The sequence below is a fragment of the Hippopotamus amphibius genome, chromosome 2 (assembly GCF_030028045.1).
Source record: "Hippopotamus amphibius kiboko isolate mHipAmp2 chromosome 2, mHipAmp2.hap2, whole genome shotgun sequence".
Taxonomy (NCBI): Eukaryota; Metazoa; Chordata; class Mammalia; order Artiodactyla; family Hippopotamidae; genus Hippopotamus; species Hippopotamus amphibius.
This window is the reverse complement of record NC_080187.1, coordinates 38,350,214-38,367,847: the sequence shown is the minus strand read 5'-3', so window position 1 is coordinate 38,367,847 and position 17,634 is coordinate 38,350,214. Positions and strand designations below refer to the sequence as shown.

The 17,634-nt window shown below is 44.0% G+C and overlaps 1 protein-coding gene across 6 annotated transcripts in view; it reads left to right on the top strand.

Annotated features, from left to right (window-relative positions):
• Nucleotides 1-17,634, top strand: part of UNC13B (unc-13 homolog B) — a 228,275-nt gene that overhangs the window by 191,976 nt on the left and 18,665 nt on the right. For all 6 annotated transcript variants that reach the window (XM_057723630.1, XM_057723632.1, XM_057723631.1 and 3 more), the window contains 11 exons: nucleotides 1,638-1,712; nucleotides 2,206-2,425; nucleotides 6,168-6,395; nucleotides 7,035-7,176; nucleotides 8,974-9,143; nucleotides 9,595-9,710; nucleotides 10,048-10,211; nucleotides 13,057-13,207; nucleotides 14,641-14,709; nucleotides 16,123-16,212; nucleotides 16,560-16,688. In XM_057723630.1, coding sequence (XP_057579613.1) covers nucleotides 1,638-1,712; nucleotides 2,206-2,425; nucleotides 6,168-6,395; nucleotides 7,035-7,176; nucleotides 8,974-9,143; nucleotides 9,595-9,710; nucleotides 10,048-10,211; nucleotides 13,057-13,207; nucleotides 14,641-14,709; nucleotides 16,123-16,212; nucleotides 16,560-16,688 — 1,554 coding nt within the window. The remainder of the gene's footprint in view (nucleotides 1-1,637; nucleotides 1,713-2,205; nucleotides 2,426-6,167; nucleotides 6,396-7,034; nucleotides 7,177-8,973; nucleotides 9,144-9,594; nucleotides 9,711-10,047; nucleotides 10,212-13,056; nucleotides 13,208-14,640; nucleotides 14,710-16,122; nucleotides 16,213-16,559; nucleotides 16,689-17,634) is intronic.

The following is a 17,634-nucleotide window of genomic DNA, read 5'->3' as shown; positions in this document are numbered from 1 at the left end:
CCGTCTGGGGTCATATCTCCTAAGGCAGAATCAGCTCAGGGAATTTTCTGTAGTTTAGTGGGTAATGGGGATAGAATGGTGCTCAGGTCATCCCAGAGTCCCAGAGCTAGATGTTCAGTAAGACCTGAACTCTTTTTCTTATTACTGTTTTCTACTCCTATTTTCTTCTTTTTTCTCCCTATTCAGTCTATTTTGTTTTTTCTATCCACTCCCTTTTTGATTTTTCGTCCATACTGTGCTCTTTGTTTCACCACCAGTTCCTCCCTACTTAATTGAATAGAAGTATCCTCTGCCAGTTTCTTTTCATCATTTCTTTCTTTCCTTCCTTTTTCCCCTGCTATTTGTATATGTTTCCTTTTTTCCTCCTTTCTAATGCACCTCTTCCCCCACCAACTCTTCAAGCTGGTTAGATGAATGTAAATTCTGATGTCCTCTCTTCTTTATTACCTCCTTTCAATGTCTTTCATCTCCTCTTTCTTCTCTTCTTCCTACTTTTTCTCATCTTCTCCCCTCCTTGCTCACCAGCTATTTTTTGCTTAACTGATTGGATATTAGTATCTTCTTCATTTCTTGTTTCCCCTGCTCTGTCTTTTAACCTTACCCATATTTCACTTTATGGCATAACTCTCCTTCTAGGCCTTGGACCCTGTTCAGCTGTCCGGGTTGAAGACAGTTTTTGGTGGATAGAGGCAGAGGGGGTTGGGACATATTTCCTACTTTGGACTATAGGGAAGAACCTCTCAGTTGTCTCTGAAAGCTTTCGTGCCCTTGTGGGGCTTTAACACCATGTTGTTCCTTTCTCTGCTCTCCTCTGCACAGGCTATGGTGAGTGTCTCCAGAGCCCCTTTCTATCCTTTCTAAAAGTCCATATCCCAAGCCACCTGGGCACATCCCACTGTTCCTCCTGCTTAGACTGATATAATGACTTCTGTCTGCCTAGTGTCCACTGCCTTCGGGAAACCATGTGCTTCTCCAGAGGCTGTGCCTAAAGCTTGGGCTTGGCAGATTCATGGGGCTCCTCTATACAAGAGCCTGGCTAGCAGGGCATCCTAGCTCTCAAGTTTAACCCCCTGCCCTGCTTGATTTCAGTGAGGCTGCATTGCCCCTTTCACTTAGCAAATGCCGTGCTCATTTGTGCTGTTGGCTTCCACAGCCACTTGGGATTGTGTGGGCATGGGGTGGTACCAGGGAATAGAGGATATAGTATAGAATCATTGTTCCCAGTGATGGTTCTTGAATGTGACTCTGACAGAGTTGCATGTCTATCCTATTCTTAATGACCTGTTTCATACTGTAATTCTAAACTTTTCATTTTCCTTTGCCTTCCTTTAAACAGGGAATTTCTTTGGGGTCAGATACTAAAAATATTGAAGGAAAGAGAAACTTTTTGGATGATAGGTACCCTGAGAGAAGTGCTGTTCTATTGTGGTTAGAACAGTTCTTGAGGGCCTTGGATTTGGATCTTAACCTCAGGTGCTTGTTACCTATTATCCATGGGCAGTCTCCTGTGAATGACAGTAAAAATAGAGAGAACATAGCAAGTTATCATCAAATAGCTTTGGTCACTGAAACTACCTCCCAGGGCTTTGCCCAGCCCTTGGTAGTAACCAGAGCTGACAGCAAGTCTTCTCTCACAGTCATTGGTCCAGTCCCGGAAGGCAGGAATTACTTCTGCAATGGCTACACGCACCTCTCTCAAGGATGAAGAGCTGGTAAGTGACCCATGGGCTTTCATGAGTCCACTGGCCTATGGTCCAGTGGTTGTCTCTGTAGCCAAACTTACTGGGAATTCAAAAGTGTTGGGCACACTCTGTTAATGAAACAGATAGATGGCATCAAGTTTTTCACACTGGGAGAGGCAAGGGTCCAGACCAGGGGTAAACCTAAATCTCATGATGGAGTATGTGACCACTAATGTCAGGGTTTTATGGTGAGCCTAATACCCTTTGTTTCCTTAAAAAGCCTGAATGCTGGGACAAGTCTCAGACCCAGCATCCAAGTCAGACCTGTCTTGGATGATCAGGAGCACATGATGTTGGGGGCTTCTTTCTGCCAGCCTGGGCTGTGGGCTGGGCCAGGCTAAAGCATCTCCTCAACTGCCAAAGGAGAAACCAGAGTCTTGATAGCCCTGCAAGGGTCTTAATTTTGGTATCTCTCAGCAGAGAACTAAAGTCACTGGTGGGTGATGCAATATGTGTCTTTCAGAAATCCCACGTATATAAGAAAACCCTGCAGGCCTTAATCTATCCCATCTCGTGCACCACACCCCACAACTTTGAGGTCTGGACGGCCACTACCCCGACCTACTGCTATGAGTGTGAAGGCCTGCTTTGGGGCATTGCCCGGCAGGGCATGCGCTGCAGCGAGTGTGGAGTCAAGTGCCATGAGAAGTGCCAGGACCTGCTCAATGCTGACTGCCTGCAGCGTGAGTGCCCTTGTGGGGTGATGGGTGGGGAACATGGGCAGCAGGGCCTCTCCAAAATAGTATGGCAGCAAAGAGCTAGTATGGCTGGGCCATCATCCCTCCAGTCTACCTGATTCTGAAGCTCTTTCCTTTTTGGAGAAAGTAGGGTCCTAAGTCAAGAGAGATTGCCTTTCCAAATAACAGGTCTCGTAGCACCCTCTTAAGCACCTTTAGGAAAAATTTGTTGAGCTTTCTATGGCCCTCTGATGGCGCTAGAATCTCTTCCGGGATTCAGACGATCCCAGAGGCTATGCTTGAGTATTGTACACACCGTGGTGGCCATATTGCCCAAATAACTAGAGCATGTTTAATCAGCGACCAAAACTAATGAGAAGAGAGACTTCTGTGAGGTTCTAGGCCTCACAGAGGAACCTCCTGAGGTCTAGACCCTGGGACTCAGGGAAAGTGGAATTTATTCCTTGCTTATAGTTGGAGCTTTTAGACAATAGTGCCAAGAACAGAAGTTTAAAATGGATTAGGCAGAGGTCCAGAAGGAGAATGTGCCAGACTCCCAAGGCCCTTGCTAAATATGTGACTTGTGCTGCTATCATAGAGTAGGGAAAATAGGAGCAGGAAAAGCAACAAGTCTCTGTCACAGGAGGTGGTGGCATTCCAAGTTCTTACCTCCTTGCTCCACTCCTGCTGGGCTTGCACTGCTGTAGCTAGACCCCAAGAAGAGCAGGGGTAGGAGATGTGGGGTGTGGAAAAGTGTTTTCTTCCCCCTCCAGGTCTTCAGGTGTTACTCAGAACCAAGCCATAGCAATGAAAGCTTCAAGGATTGTCATAGGAGAAAGGAAGGTCCTTTAGACTTACAAGCACTTCATTATCCCAAGGAAAGATATGTGACATAAAATGGCCCCAGGGAGAAGCCTCGAGGAATTGTTGACTTAAAATGTCTTTTTTTTTTTTTTTTGAAGCTCTTTATTGGAATATAATTGCTTTACACTGTTGTGCCAATTTTTGAGGTACACCAAAGTGAATCAGCTGTATTTATACATATATCCCCATATCCCCTCTCTCCCGCGACTCCCTCCCACCTTCCCTATCCTGGCCCTCTAAGTCATCACCCATCATCGAGTTTATCTCCCTTTGCTATGCAGGAACTTCCCACTAGCTGTCTGTTTAACATTTGGTAGTGTATATATGTCAATGCTACTCTCTCACTTCGTCCCAGCTTCCCCTTTGCCCCTTCCCCACCCTGTGTCCTCAAGTCCGTTCTCTACATCTGCATCTTTATTCTTGCCCTGTCACTGGGCTCAGCAGTACCTTTTATTTCTTTTTTAGATTCCATGTATATGAGTTAGCATATGGTATTTGTTTTTCTCTTTCTGGCTTACTTCGCTCTGTATGACAGACTCTAGGTCTATCCACCTCATTACAAATAACTCCATTTCATTCTTTTTTATGGCTGAGTAATATTCCATTGTATATATGTGCCACATCTTCTTTATCCATTCATCTGTTGATGGGCATTTAGGTTACTTCCACATCCTGGCTATTGTAAATAGTGCTGCAGTGAACATTATGGTACATGTTTCTTTTTGGATTATGGTTTTCTCTGGGTATATGCCCAGTAGTAGGATTACTGGATCATATGGTAGTTCCATTTTTAGTTTTTTAAGGAACCTCCAAACTATTTTCCATAGTGCCTGTACCAACTGACATTCCCACCAACAGTGCAGGAGGGTTCTCTTTTCTCCACAGCCTCTCCAGCATTTATTGTTTCTAGATTTTGTGATGATGGCCATTCTGACCGGTGTGAGGTGATACCTCATTGTGGCTTTTACCTGCATTTCTCTGATGATTAGTGATGTTGAGCATCTTTTCATGTGTTTGTTGGCCATCTGTATGTCTTCTTTGGAGAAATGTCTATTTAGGTCTTCCGCTCATTTGTGGATTGGGTTATTTGCTTTTTTGGTATTAAGCTGCATGAGCTGCTTGTATATTTTGGAGATGACTCCTTTGTCAGTTGCTTCATTGGCAAATATTTTCTACCATTCTGAGGGTTGTCTTTTTGTCTTGTTTATGGTTTCTTTTGCTGTGCAAAAGCTTTTAAGTTTCATTAGGTCCCATTTGTTTATTCTTGATTTTATTTCCATGATTCTAGGAGGTGGGTCAAAAAGGATCTTGCTTTGGTTTATGTCATAGAGTGTTCTGCCTATGTTTTCCTGTAAGAGTTTTATAGTGTCTGGCCTTACTAAAATGTCTTTCTTTGAAGAACCCTAGACTGGTGCCAGTGGCGTGGCCAGAGTAGACATGAAGAGATAGGCAGAACATAGCAGAAGAGTTGGGTGCTGGTGATGACTTTGCCCAAAATGAGGGGGTGACAAGCACAGGTGCGAGCAGGCCCCTGCTTTTTTGTGAGAACTAGCAACTGGCTGCATAGGCTGCTTGCTAGAAGCCTCTGAAACAGTGCTCTGTAGCCAGGGTGTCCATCTTCTCTTTAAGAGCCTTTCAAAGGTCCCAGTCCAGGTAAATAGCATTTCATGGGATATGTTAAATGGCAAGAGTGGGATGCAGCCCAGGTCATTTTTCATTTATCAGAAAATAACTTCTGATTAAGTGGGCTTCTGTGAAGCACAGAGTGGAATTAAATGCCCTTCTGTAGGCTTCCCTGGACAGAAAACCTGATTTCCATCCTCCCAGGGGATGTTGACCTTTCTTCTTTGCCCCAGTTTTGTAGTTAAGGCTTAAGTCTTTGGAGACTGGAGAGAGGTTAAGAGCCAGTCTGCAGGATACCAGTAAAGGAAGGATGGGTCCTCACCCTGGGAAACCTGGTTGGTGAAATACACTGGAGGAGTCTGTGTTCCTGCATAATCCTTAGGACAGCGGAGAAAGCTTACTGACATTTGAGATGAGCTGGCTGGGATCATGGCTGGTGAAAATGGCCCTTGGCCTTGCCAGGGTAATGATGGTAACAATAATAGGGACTGTTTATTACTCAATAAATAAAGCATCTAGCCAAGTGCTAGATGGCAGGCACTGGGCTAGATGCTTTACATATGCTATCTAATATAATGCTTATTACAAATCCTGAGAGATAAGTGCCATTTTCTTCTCTTAGAAGAAGCCTGCTTCTCCAGAAGGGAGTAGTGGAGTCTGTATTTGAATTCAAGTCTGTCTGATACCAAAGGCCATACTTTTCTCACCATACCATACTACTTTCTGAGAGTAAAGGCACCGGAGCCATGGAGTGGAACCCAGCTGAGTGCTGTGATGAATCCTGAGATCTGTATCATGGCTTGGCATTCAGATGAGATTGGTGAAGTTGTTGTGCCCATCCACACCCCCTCACTGATAACTGGGATCCCCGTTTTGATATTTTGGCCTTAGACTTGGAGGGTATCTCTCAGTAAGCATGCGGATGGAAGAAATACAAAGCTCCCTGCAGACTGAGCTACTTTTTTTTGTTTTTCTTTTTTGATGAAAAACTGAACATAAATCTAAATGGAGAGTATAGAATAATACACCCCCATAACAATGATCAACTTTTTGCTACTCTTTGAGTTGCATTTAAAACTCCACTGGCCAGGCATTAAACCCCAGCAGGCCTCACAGAGATCAACTTTTCCCAGAGATATACCAGTCTCCCTGAGCTTCTCCCATTGCACAGTGACCTCTCCCAGGCCCCATTCTTCAGCCTGACTCTTGGTCTGGTAGGTGGCCTGTTGGTTACCCTACTTTCTGTCTGGTCATTCTTCAGGGGCTGCAGAAAAGAGCTCTAAACATGGAGCAGAGGACCGGACCCAGAACATTATCATGGCCATGAAGGACCGCATGAAGATCCGGGAGCGGAATAAGCCGGAGATCTTTGAAGTTATCCGGGATGTCTTCAGTGTGAGCAAAGTTGCCCATGTGCAACAGATGAAAACAGTGAAGCAGAGTGTGCTGGATGGCACCTCCAAATGGTCGGCCAAGATTACCATCACTGGTGAGCAGGCCAGAGTTTGAGGGGAGGGCCTTGGCTATGGGGAGGAGCCTGGGGAAGAAGCATCCTGAGTGTGAGGGAGCAGGGACTGGGGAGAAAGAGCACAGAAAGAAGGAAGAGGGAGGGCCTCATTATTCATTACTCCTCCTCTCCTAGGCTCTGATGCCAGGAGGTTCTGGGAGAGACAAGACTGGCACCTGCAAACGATATGAATGATAATGCAAGGATTTGGTGACAATCTGATACTGTAGACTTGATTAACTGTTTGATATTATAAGAGCTGGGAGGGTGGGGGTAAGAGGACAGACAGGAGATCTGGGAATAGTTAACCAGTGATTTACTAACTGGATGGATATGGCTGAAGCATGTGCATATCAGAGCAGATAAGGACCTGTTGGGGTAAGTGTAGGGGTAAGTGGTCAGTTAGGGCTCCAGTGGGGAGGTAGGATTCTTGGGCTAGGCTTTGAGGGAAAGGCTCGTGGCTTAGGGCTAAGGGTGGATGTGGAGAAGTGAGAAAGTCTGCTCCTGTGCAAAGAGCAGATAGAGGCTGCTCTAACATGGGAAATATGAGTTGTGCTTTGGAGGGCTTATAACTTCTGAAGTATACTCTGAAGCCTCCTTCTATGTGTATTTGGGTTGCAGTGATGTGTGCCCAGGGCCTACAAGCCAAGGACAAGACAGGATCCAGTGACCCTTATGTGACTGTGCAAGTGGGAAAAACCAAGAAGCGTACCAAGACTATTTTTGGGAATCTGAATCCCGTTTGGGAGGAGAAGTTCCATTTGTAAGTCATAGTGGGTTTTGTCTTACCTGGGACTGTGTATGTATTTTGGGAGCAGGATTAAATCTTGTTCTGGGCTTGGGCTCTAAGAGAGATGGGACAGAGGCAGTGGAGAAAACCCATTTCTCACATGCTTCAGTTGGGTAGCAGCTATTCTTTCTCTGGGTTTCTTCTCATAGACTATTGTATCAGGGTTACTGTACCCAAGCCCTGTCTTCACTAGGGCTATTAAAGGGGCCCCTGGGTGCCCCATACTGCTTTTTCTGGCACTAAAAAGATTTTATTGGATTGGCCAAAAAGTTCATTCAGGTTTTCTGTAACATCTTATGAAAAGCCCAAACGAACTTTTTAGCCAGCCCAATACTACTGCTGCGTGACAGAACCAGGGACTGTGTACCTTCCAGCCCTGCCATCCTGCCTAGGAAGGGTTAGTCTCTTCTAGGGAGTGGGGAGGGAACATCTTTGTCCTACAACTGGGATAATTTTGGTTTGAAGATAGAAACCTGGGATGTGGAGAATTTTCTGTGTCCCTTGAGGGCTCTGCTTTTTCTTCTGCCTCAGCGTCCACTCCCTACTCCTTTATTCACTATCTCACTTTTTTATAGGCTGTTTCACATGACAGTGAGGGCTGGTTGTTGAAAAATGGTACGCTCTAGCCTTGGACTTGGACTAATGTCTGGTGAATCCAGATGCTTTGTCACACCCCCTGAATCCTAGGACCAGGACTTTGAGTCTGAATCAGCCAAACAGGCGGCTTATGTAGAGACCTTTTTCTGTTGGCTCCTTGGAAGGGGATTGGGGAAAGGGATTGGGGCGTATAAAATCAGTCTCTAATCCAGAGGCAGTAGTTATTGGGGGGAGCACCTGTTTTTCAAGAAGCTGAATGGTTTCTGCTTGAATACTACTTATGATTAATCCTAAATGAATTGGCTCTGTAGTCAATTTTGCCCACTTTTATCATTTAGTAAGCAATTTGTATTCTGTATAAGACACTATACATGATATTGTGTATCTAAAAATGTATAATACAATCCCTGGCTTCAAGAGGCTTATTGACGATTTGTCTATTATTTTTCAGTAGACCAATAGCTATACTATAACATTTTAATGGAATGTGCAAAGATATTGTGAGAGCATAGGGTAAGAAGCAGCAAATTCTGCCACGTCAACTTTTAGATAAGGCAGCAGGGATCCAGAAAGCAACTGCTGGGGAAGGAGAGTGTGAGGGAGGAACCTGGGCAAGCTACGTCCTCCAAAGCAAACACCATAGAGGAAATGATAATTCGAGTGGATATTAAAGAATGATAGAAGTTCACCAAGCACATTCTTAGATAGATGGGGGTATTGGATAGAAAGCTAAAGCAGATATGACCAGATGGACTTACTGTGAACATTTAACACCTTTATGGACTTTATATAGGATTCTGGGGAAGGAACTAACAGCTGCCTCCTAGGGCTCTGCAGCATCAATATATCTGGCTGTTTTCTGTTGGTTTTGTTGATATAGCTAGCTGTTAGGAAATCAGAATTGTCCCTAATTACTTCTCCCCTCCTCCTTTTTGTCCCAGGGCAATAAGGACTGGATAATGGTATAGAGAGAGCTACCAGGCTAAGGAATGAAGAGCCATTTCCTGGGTTAGCCTGACTCACTTGGGACTTGAATACCACTGTTCTTTGACCCCTTCTTTTCCTCTGCCAGGCCTCAAGTGCAGCTGATAGGGCTTTGGGAGGGAATTGGAAGTAATAAGAGTGGGGGCTGCTGGGTCTCTTCGTAACAGAGCCTGCCTAATTCTCTCACAGTGAGTGCCACAACTCTTCCGACCGCATTAAGGTACGTGTGTGGGATGAGGATGATGACATCAAGTCAAGAGTGAAGCAGCGATTAAAGCGAGAGTCTGATGATTTCCTTGGCCAAACCATCATCGAGGTTCGCACACTGAGTGGCGAGATGGACGTCTGGTACAACTTGGGTGAGGAAGCAGGACCAGAGAAAGTTTCTGGGAAGGGAAAACGTGAATGGGGAACCTGGGGAAACTCCTGTCTACCAAAACTACCACTCAGTCCCCAAAGCATACCTCTATACAGAGCCTGCCTTCCCTGCAAAGAACTGACCATGGATAGAGATGACAGACAGAGGAGTGCGGGTGTCTGGAACTCACTCTGGCTGGACATTTTCCAGATTTCAGAAGGCCTTTCTGTCTTCATACTCATCCCTAATGCCTTTAGCCCCCTGGGCACTTCTGTTCTCCCACCCAGCCAGTTCTGGGGTATTTGTGGACTGTATGATCACCGGAATGACTTTACCTGTTAGGTGAACACTTGGGTCAGTGCCTCTTTTTCCTTGGGATAAGCCAGAATGGGGGCTGTCTTTGCTGTCTGTAGTTGCGTTGGTGTCAATCTCCAGTCTTCTTTCCTTCCTAGAGAAGAGGACAGACAAATCAGCTGTCTCGGGGGCTATCCGACTACAAATCAACGTGGAGATCAAAGGGGAGGAGAAGGTAGCCCCGTATCATGTGCAGTATACATGTCTCCATGAGGTGAGCCAGCTCTTGGTAGATGGGTGCCAGAGAGCAATGTTGGGAGGGGCCTTTGACAATAAGTAGGATTGCTAGGTAGTTGAAGACCTAGAGCCCATTTTTATTTTATTCTTGGCTCACTGTGCTACCCTGGACAGCCCAAGTAACAGTCTCAGCCTCAGTTCTCTTTCAGTAATGTGAGAGCAGCCTGCTGGCGCCGTAGGAGTTACTGAGTGATGACTTGAAGGACAGAATTTCTATTCACATTCTCCTGGTCTTTACCAGCAGGGTGTTTTTTTCCCCCCCCAACATATATTTAACTCTTTAATATCAATATGTATTTTACTCTCTTCTACAGAACCTCTTCCATTACCTCACAGACATTCAGGGCAGTGGAGGAATCCAGATCCCTGAGGCTCGAGGAGACGATGCATGGAAGGTGTACTTTGATGAGACTGCCCAAGAAATTGTGGATGAATTTGCCATGCGCTATGGCATCGAGTCCATATATCAGGCCATGACGTAAGGCTCCCCTGGGGCTCTAAGAAATGGCTACTAACCCTTGGAGTAGCTAATAATGGAAGTACACTGACAGAGTGGACAGGTCCTTGGTGGGGTAGTATGCAATAATTCATTACTTTCCTCTGAGCTGGGTGGGGTGGATCTCTGTCCGAAGGCAAAGAGAGTATATGTATAAAGGGAGTATGTTTATCAGTAACTCAAGGAGAAGATATTTGTCTGTCTACCGCAGAGTTCACAGGTAGGATGAGAAAAGGGCATGGAAGCATATATAAGGACAGACTTGCCCAAGCATCACAGGCCAGAGCAGACAGGATATGTGTGCTCAGGCATATGTGTGTGACAGACAAGCTTTCATAGACTGGCCAGGGAGTTGGAAAGGGCACTGAACTGTAGGGAAAGCAGCTGTGTCTGCAGTTGACTAGGACTCCTATAAAAGAAATTCCTACCTACTATGAGAAGAGGTGTAGCTTGTGTATTGGAGAGACTGCCACTAGAAGCAGCACTAGGAAACTGCAAAGGAGGCAGCACTAGGTAAGCAGAGGGTAGCTAGTGCCCTGCTGTGCTTCATTTATTCTACAGACTTTTACTTAGTTCCCTTTATGTGTCATACATTGTGCCACATGCTGAGAACACAAAGATGAATAAGATGGGGCCTCTGTGCTTGGGGAACTCAGTCTAGCTGAAGAGACGGACCAGTAAACAAACAAACAATATAATCTTAAAAAGTGCTATAGTAGGACTTCCTAGGTGGCACAGTGGTTAAGAATCCACCTGCCAATGCAGGGGACACAGGTTCGGTCCCTGCTCCAGGAAGTTCCCACATGCTGCGGAGCAGCTAAGCCTGTGCACCACAACTATTGAGCATGCGCTTTAGAGCCCATGAGCCACAACTATTGAGCCCATGTGCTGCAACTACTGAAGGCCACACGCCTGGAGCCTGTGCTCCGCAACAAAAGAAGCCACGGCAATGAGGAGCCTGCACACCACAACGAAGAGTAGCCCCCACTCACCACAACTAAAAGAAAGCCCACGCACAGCAAAAAAGACCCAACACAGCCAATAAAATAAATAAAAAAAAAATAAATAAATAAATTTATATAAAAAGAAGTGCTATAGTAGAAGTAATCACAGTGTATTATGAGAGCATCTAAATTTTAGGGGAGGCCTGTGAGGGAAGCTGTTGAAGAGTTGACACTTGAAGTACAGAAAAGGAGGAAGGACATTTCTGGTAGGGCATGTGCAGAGATGCTAAGATGCAGCAGAGCACAGACTGTTCAAAGAATTACAAGAAGTTTAGTCTAGATGGAAGAAACATGTTGAGGAATGAGGTTGGAGAATAGCCCCTCTGCCATTCTTACTCTGTTCACTCTCCCTGGATCATCTCAGTCAAGCCTATGACCTCAGCCACTACTGAGCTTGGGACTCCCAGATCGCGTTCTCTAGACCAGATATTTTCCTGAGTTTCAGATCCATTTTCATTTGCTGCCTGGGTATTCCCACAGGTGTTGCAAACTTAACATGACCAAAATCCAAATCAACAGTATCTCCACCAAATCTGTTCTTCCTATAGTCCCTATTTTAGTAAATGGAACAGTTTATTACACAGTTATCCAAACAGAAATTTAGGAGTCAACCTAAACTTTTCTTTCTTACTACCACCATTTAAGCATTCTCTAAAACCTCTAGATTCTACCTCCTAAAAATGTTGTTAATCTGTCAGTATTGCCGTAGCTCAGTAATAATGATAATAATAATAACAGCAACAACAACTCCTACGTACCATTGCCTTATGTGCCAGGCACTGGTCTAAGTAATTATGAATGTTAACTCATTTAATCCCATCATTATTTTTCCCATTTTATAGGTTTGAAAAAAAAAAACAAAACTGAGGCATAAAGAAGTTTAAATAATTTATCCAAGGTCACTGAGTGGTGGAGCTGAGACTCAAACCCAAAGTCTGGCTCTAGGGTCTGTGCTCTTAACCATTTCTCTGCTCCATTTAGTGCTTCATTGCTTCTTTTTTGAGTGATTGCAGTAGCTCTTCAATTGGTCTTTCTATCTTAGTCGTCTCTCTCTCAAAGTTTTCTTTTGTAATTTTTACCATCAAAGTGACCTTTCTGAAAGATTAATCAATATGCCTTTGTTTAAAAACCTACTATAAGGGCTTCCTAGGTGGCGCAGTGGTTAAGAATCCGTCTGCCAATGCAGAGGTCATGGTTTCGATCCCAGCTCCAGGAAGATCCCACATGCCGTGGAGCAACTAAGCCCGTATGCCAAAAAAATAAAAACCTACTATAGCATCTAGGATAAACTCCTTTATCATCGGTTCTCCTCTGTCATTTCTTAGTATTGCCCTATCAAACACCTGAACAGTAGCCATAAGTGAGGTTTCCCAAATGAATGACTCTCTCCATGAGTATGTTTGTTTCTGCCATACAGTTTCCTGTTGCCTGCACAATTCTCCATTGGATTGATTCTTACTAATCCTTTAAGACTTGTTTTAACCATCTCTTCTTTAGGAAGCTTTTTTCTTAGCCCCCAGCCCTTCTAATTTAGGTGATCTTCCTATACGTTTCCACAGAACTTTTGCATAACATGCCTTGGGCTATTGACTTACTAACACTCGCTTTCTGTGCCAGAAATTCATCTCTTTGGATCCTGGCACTTAGTGCCAGGCCTAGCACATAGTAGATGTTCATTGAATGTATATTTGAATGAATAAATTATGAAAATCCTATATGCCAAAGTGATTGGAGGCTTCATACACATGAGTGAGATCTTTTGATTACTTGGCTTTTACTGCAAACCCTGAAGAGTCTTTGAGGCTGAAGGTGCTGTTTTTCAGGCACTTTGCATGTTTGTCATCCAAGTACATGTGTCCTGGTGTGCCAGCAATGATGAGCACCTTACTGGCCAACATCAATGCCTACTATGCCCACACAACCGCCTCCACCAATGTCTCTGCGTCTGATCGTTTTGCAGCCTCCAACTTTGGGGTGAGTGTGGTTTAAAAACATGTTACCTGATCGTTATCAATTAACAAAGTTTGATTTTTCAGTCAGTGCTGCAGAGCAGATATGCCTAAAGTTCAGATGGTTGCCACCTAGATAATGAACTTGTTTCCTAGACTATGTGGGTATTTAGACTATACTAGTAGACTCTTCTCAGACATGGATAAACGAGAGAAGGTGGAATAGCACCACTGTTTTGGTTGGGGAGGGCACTACCTGGACTCAGGGAGAACCTCTCTGGGCCAACAACTTGGTTGAGTCACCATGTTCCTCAGTCCTACAGGTTCACAAAGGAACCTTCTTAATATTATTCAGTCTCTCTCTGACAGATTCATACCACTTAAGTTCATATGAGACTGATGTCTAAGCAGAATACCAGTGCATACCTGAGCCTGTCCCATTTCTAGTATCTGAACAGTTTTCCTGACCCAGGGTATGCCCTTTCCTGTTGTTAAGGTACTTGAGAAGTTGAATCATTGCTCATAATGTCACCTGACATAAGTTCAGTATAAACTGGATGGAATATATATGACCCACCACAAAGATTACTTCTTTAGGGATAAAATTACTGATGCTCTCAAATCTATTTGATCTCTGAGCCCTTTTTCTTGGTACTAACCACTTTTTTGATGTTGTTGATAATCTTTCTGTAGATGAATTTGTATCATTGATTAAGCCAGTCATATATCTGTTCCATTCTGTCTTTCCACATTATATATTGACTTAATATTTAATGCTATATATAGTATTATCAGTATGTGAGTTTTAGGAGTGCTACACCAACAGCCTACAAGAACATGATTCCACATTTAATTATACATTTTCTATAAAAATAAACTATTGAATAGTATTTGTTATTTATTTTAACATTTAAAAAGTATAAACTAAGGGAAATGATGTGGAATGTGGTTTAAAGAGAAATCCCCTGTGTCTGCCTGATCACCTTCCAAATACATCACCTTATTTCTCTCCCATCATCACTGCTAGGTGTGGCTGTTTTATCGTTAAGAGCTATCACAAGATAAGTTAGGAGATCACAGACTCAGAAACAAGTTTGAGAATGTGTTTAGAGTTTCCTTTTATTTGACTAAGATGAGTTAGAGTCCCAAAGGCAGAGAGATGCACTGGTCACCTGCTCTTGACTTGTATAGAAAGCTGTTTCCCCCTCCAGAGACTTGCTTTCCTCTTGCCAGTGTGAGAAGATTCTCCAATTTGAGTGTAAGAGTTGGAGCAGGAATGACCTACCCCATTTCTACCTTGCACGGTTTGTTGTTCTCCTCATGGGCAAATATGGGACAGGATGTGTCCCTAACTCAGTGTCTCCTTTTCACCCAGAGATGGTTGTCTTTTTGCTACAGTCTAAAGGGCTCAGAAACAGATTATTTCTCTCTTCCTCATTATTTGTTTACCACCCTCAGAAAGAGAGATTTGTAAAACTACTGGACCAGCTGCACAACTCACTGAGGATTGACCTCTCTACATACAGGGTGAGTGAAGACATGGCTGTGGGGTGGGACAAAGGATAATATTAAGATCAGTCTAGAGAGACTCTGGGCCAATCATGACTAAAGATCAAGGCAAGGAAAATCGGTCTGTGTCATCACATCCACATATACGGCCAACATCACTGACACCTGTGGTTCTTCAAACCCCAAGGACCATGTGGTGTGTAAATAGTAGCAGGTGTGGCTGATTTTTTTATAGATAGTTGGCTTTTTAGCCTCACCCATGTCACTCTACCAAACTCTCCCGATAACATATTCATTAGGGAGTCACCTAAGGATAATCTCTTCCAGAAATGCCCCTTTCAAAATTAGATGATTATGTTTCCTTATTGCATCTTTCCATATTCTCCTCATTTTCCAGGAGAGGTGTGAGAATCTGGCTAAGGGGAGGGAGAGTAACTTGGCTTGGGCAAGTAATTTGTAGCAGATGTCATGTCCATTCCTAGAATGGAGGGAGGAAATAGATGTAGTAGGAGGGCGGATGCCTAGGACAGGACAGAGAAGTGGGCAGTTTTGCATTCTTCTTAAGTTAGGCCTTCTTAGAATGACTTCATTCTTGCTTTAAAATGTTGTGAATTTCCAGAACAGGCAATATACCCACATTAAAAAGTAAGTATAAAAACAACCTCAAAGTCAGAAAGAAGTGAGATTTTAATTATCTGCACTTTCAGTGCCCTCCATTTGCATGAATAATGGAGAGATGACTGTATATCTTGTATTTGGCATATAAGTAGCCATTTGAAGGTTTAAAAAAGCAACCCTTAAAATGGAGGAGTGGCATAGCATCTTCTTTAAGCTCTTTTTGGCAGCTTCTTCCTAAAACTATTGCCAAAGGGAATGAAGTGAGGCACGGTGGAAAGATCCTAAGGAACTCACTCCAAAAGCAGTTCTGCTCAGAGCTTTGCCATCTGCTGGCTCCAGAATGGTAGAGGAACTGGGATCCACTGTACGGAAAGTACATGTCCTGGATCCCAGTCTGATCTGTAGTGTGGCTCCACTTATATTCCAGGATATACAGTTAGATTGTAACTTTTGAAGAACTTACTGTTTGGGTGTAAGAATCTTCACCCAAGAAAAAGTGTGTGTGTGTGTGTGTCTGCGTGTGTGAGTGTCTGTATGTTCATTTGTGCAAAGGCCCACATGTTGCATGGGAAGTAGGGTTGAGGGTCGGATGTGTTGCTTTCTAGGCTGGGGATTATTAACCCCTCCTTTTGGCAAAGGCCTGTGTCTGTGGAAAACAGAGGGAGACCTGTAGTCTTATAGCTTTTTTGTTCCTCTCCGCTAGGGAAGATCCCAGTGGTTAGCACTTAGAGAAGCTTCTGATTTCATTGCTTTTGGCAGGGAAGGCTTTCATATTCTTCTGTTTCTTTCTTGCATTTGCTTGATTTGCAACAGAATAACTTCCCTGCTGGGAGCCCTGAGCGGCTTCAGGATTTAAAATCCACAGTGGATTTGCTGACCAGCATTACTTTCTTCAGAATGAAGGTAAGAGATGAACTGGGCTGGGCAGTGCTAGGCTGGGGACCTGGCCACAGGGACATGGAGAATAAGAATCATTGGGCATAGTCTCAGGCTGTAGGATTGATCACCTTTAAGCCCACATTTCCATGTATCTATTGCTGAGTTACTTCCAAGAAGACCATGGATCAAGAAGAATGAGCTAGGCAGTTCTCCCCATCAGCTGTCCTGACAATTTCATCTCAGGGCAAGGTCCAGAGACCTATAGGGGGATGAAGGAACCTGGAATAGTTTGGGGGCAGTTCTAGGAGGAGAAATCTCTCAGGTGAGCAGGACCCTGGACCCATATATATATATTTTTTATTAATTGGTAGGTTCAAGAACTGCAGAGCCCTCCAAGAGCCAGTCAGGTGGTAAAGGATTGTGTGAAGGCCTGTTTGAACTCAACCTATGAGTATATCTTCAACAACTGCCATGACTTGTACAGCCGCCAGTACCAGCTGGTAAGAGGTTCGGGATCAGGTGGGGCTAGCTGTCAGTGGTTCTTGGAGCCTCAGCTTTCCTTTGCCGTGGAAGGGAGCTCAAGTTAAAGTCCTTGATGTTCTCAAGAGTGAGTGAGTTGTGGAGTGGGGACCATCTAGACCATGTGAGACATTTGTGGATGGACAGGAACCATTGGACAAGATGTGGCATAACTAAGTTGAACAGAAGTGGCAACAATAAGTTTTACTTTGGTACTGAAGAAAAGTGACCTAAATTTAAGCACAGTTCAGGGGATGAGTAGGTGAATTCTTAGTCCTTCCCAGAGTCTTTGGTCAGCCCCAAGGTTAACTTTATTCTGACTCGTGTGAACCCCTCTATGTTCTAGCTCCCTTCCCCTGAGATCTAAGCTACTGGCTTGTGGATGTTTAACTTTTCCCTCTGACCACTTTTCTCTGCACTGCATGGTCTTCTGAGATGTATTCATCAGCTGACTATCAAGGCTAACCCTGTCCTTCTGTGAGGCTGAGCTACTTCATCTGGTTTAGGCTGACATCCTGGCTCAGTACCTTGTGACTTTGTATGTTTTTCTAAATCTTTCCAATGGTATCCCTTTTTTGCTTATTTCAAAGCCAGGACTTCCTTCTGGATCTGATTACTCAGTTACAGTTGCTGTCTTAGGAATGTCTTGCTGAGCACACATTTGCAGAGTAGATTCCCTTCAGTCCAACAAATACATGTTGAATGTTTGTTTTAGGCCAGGTCTGAGGAAGCGTGGTACTCCTTCAGTTAGTTCACAGTCCCGTGAGCATATGTTTAACTCCAACCAAAGTCTGTTAGAAGGGCCTTGAAATAGAAAATTGAAGGAGGAAGAAGTCACTCTTGATCAGATATTGGGAAGAGCTACATAAAACAAGGGCATTCGAGATAGATCTTGAAAGACAGTAGGCTAATAAAAAAAATATCAAA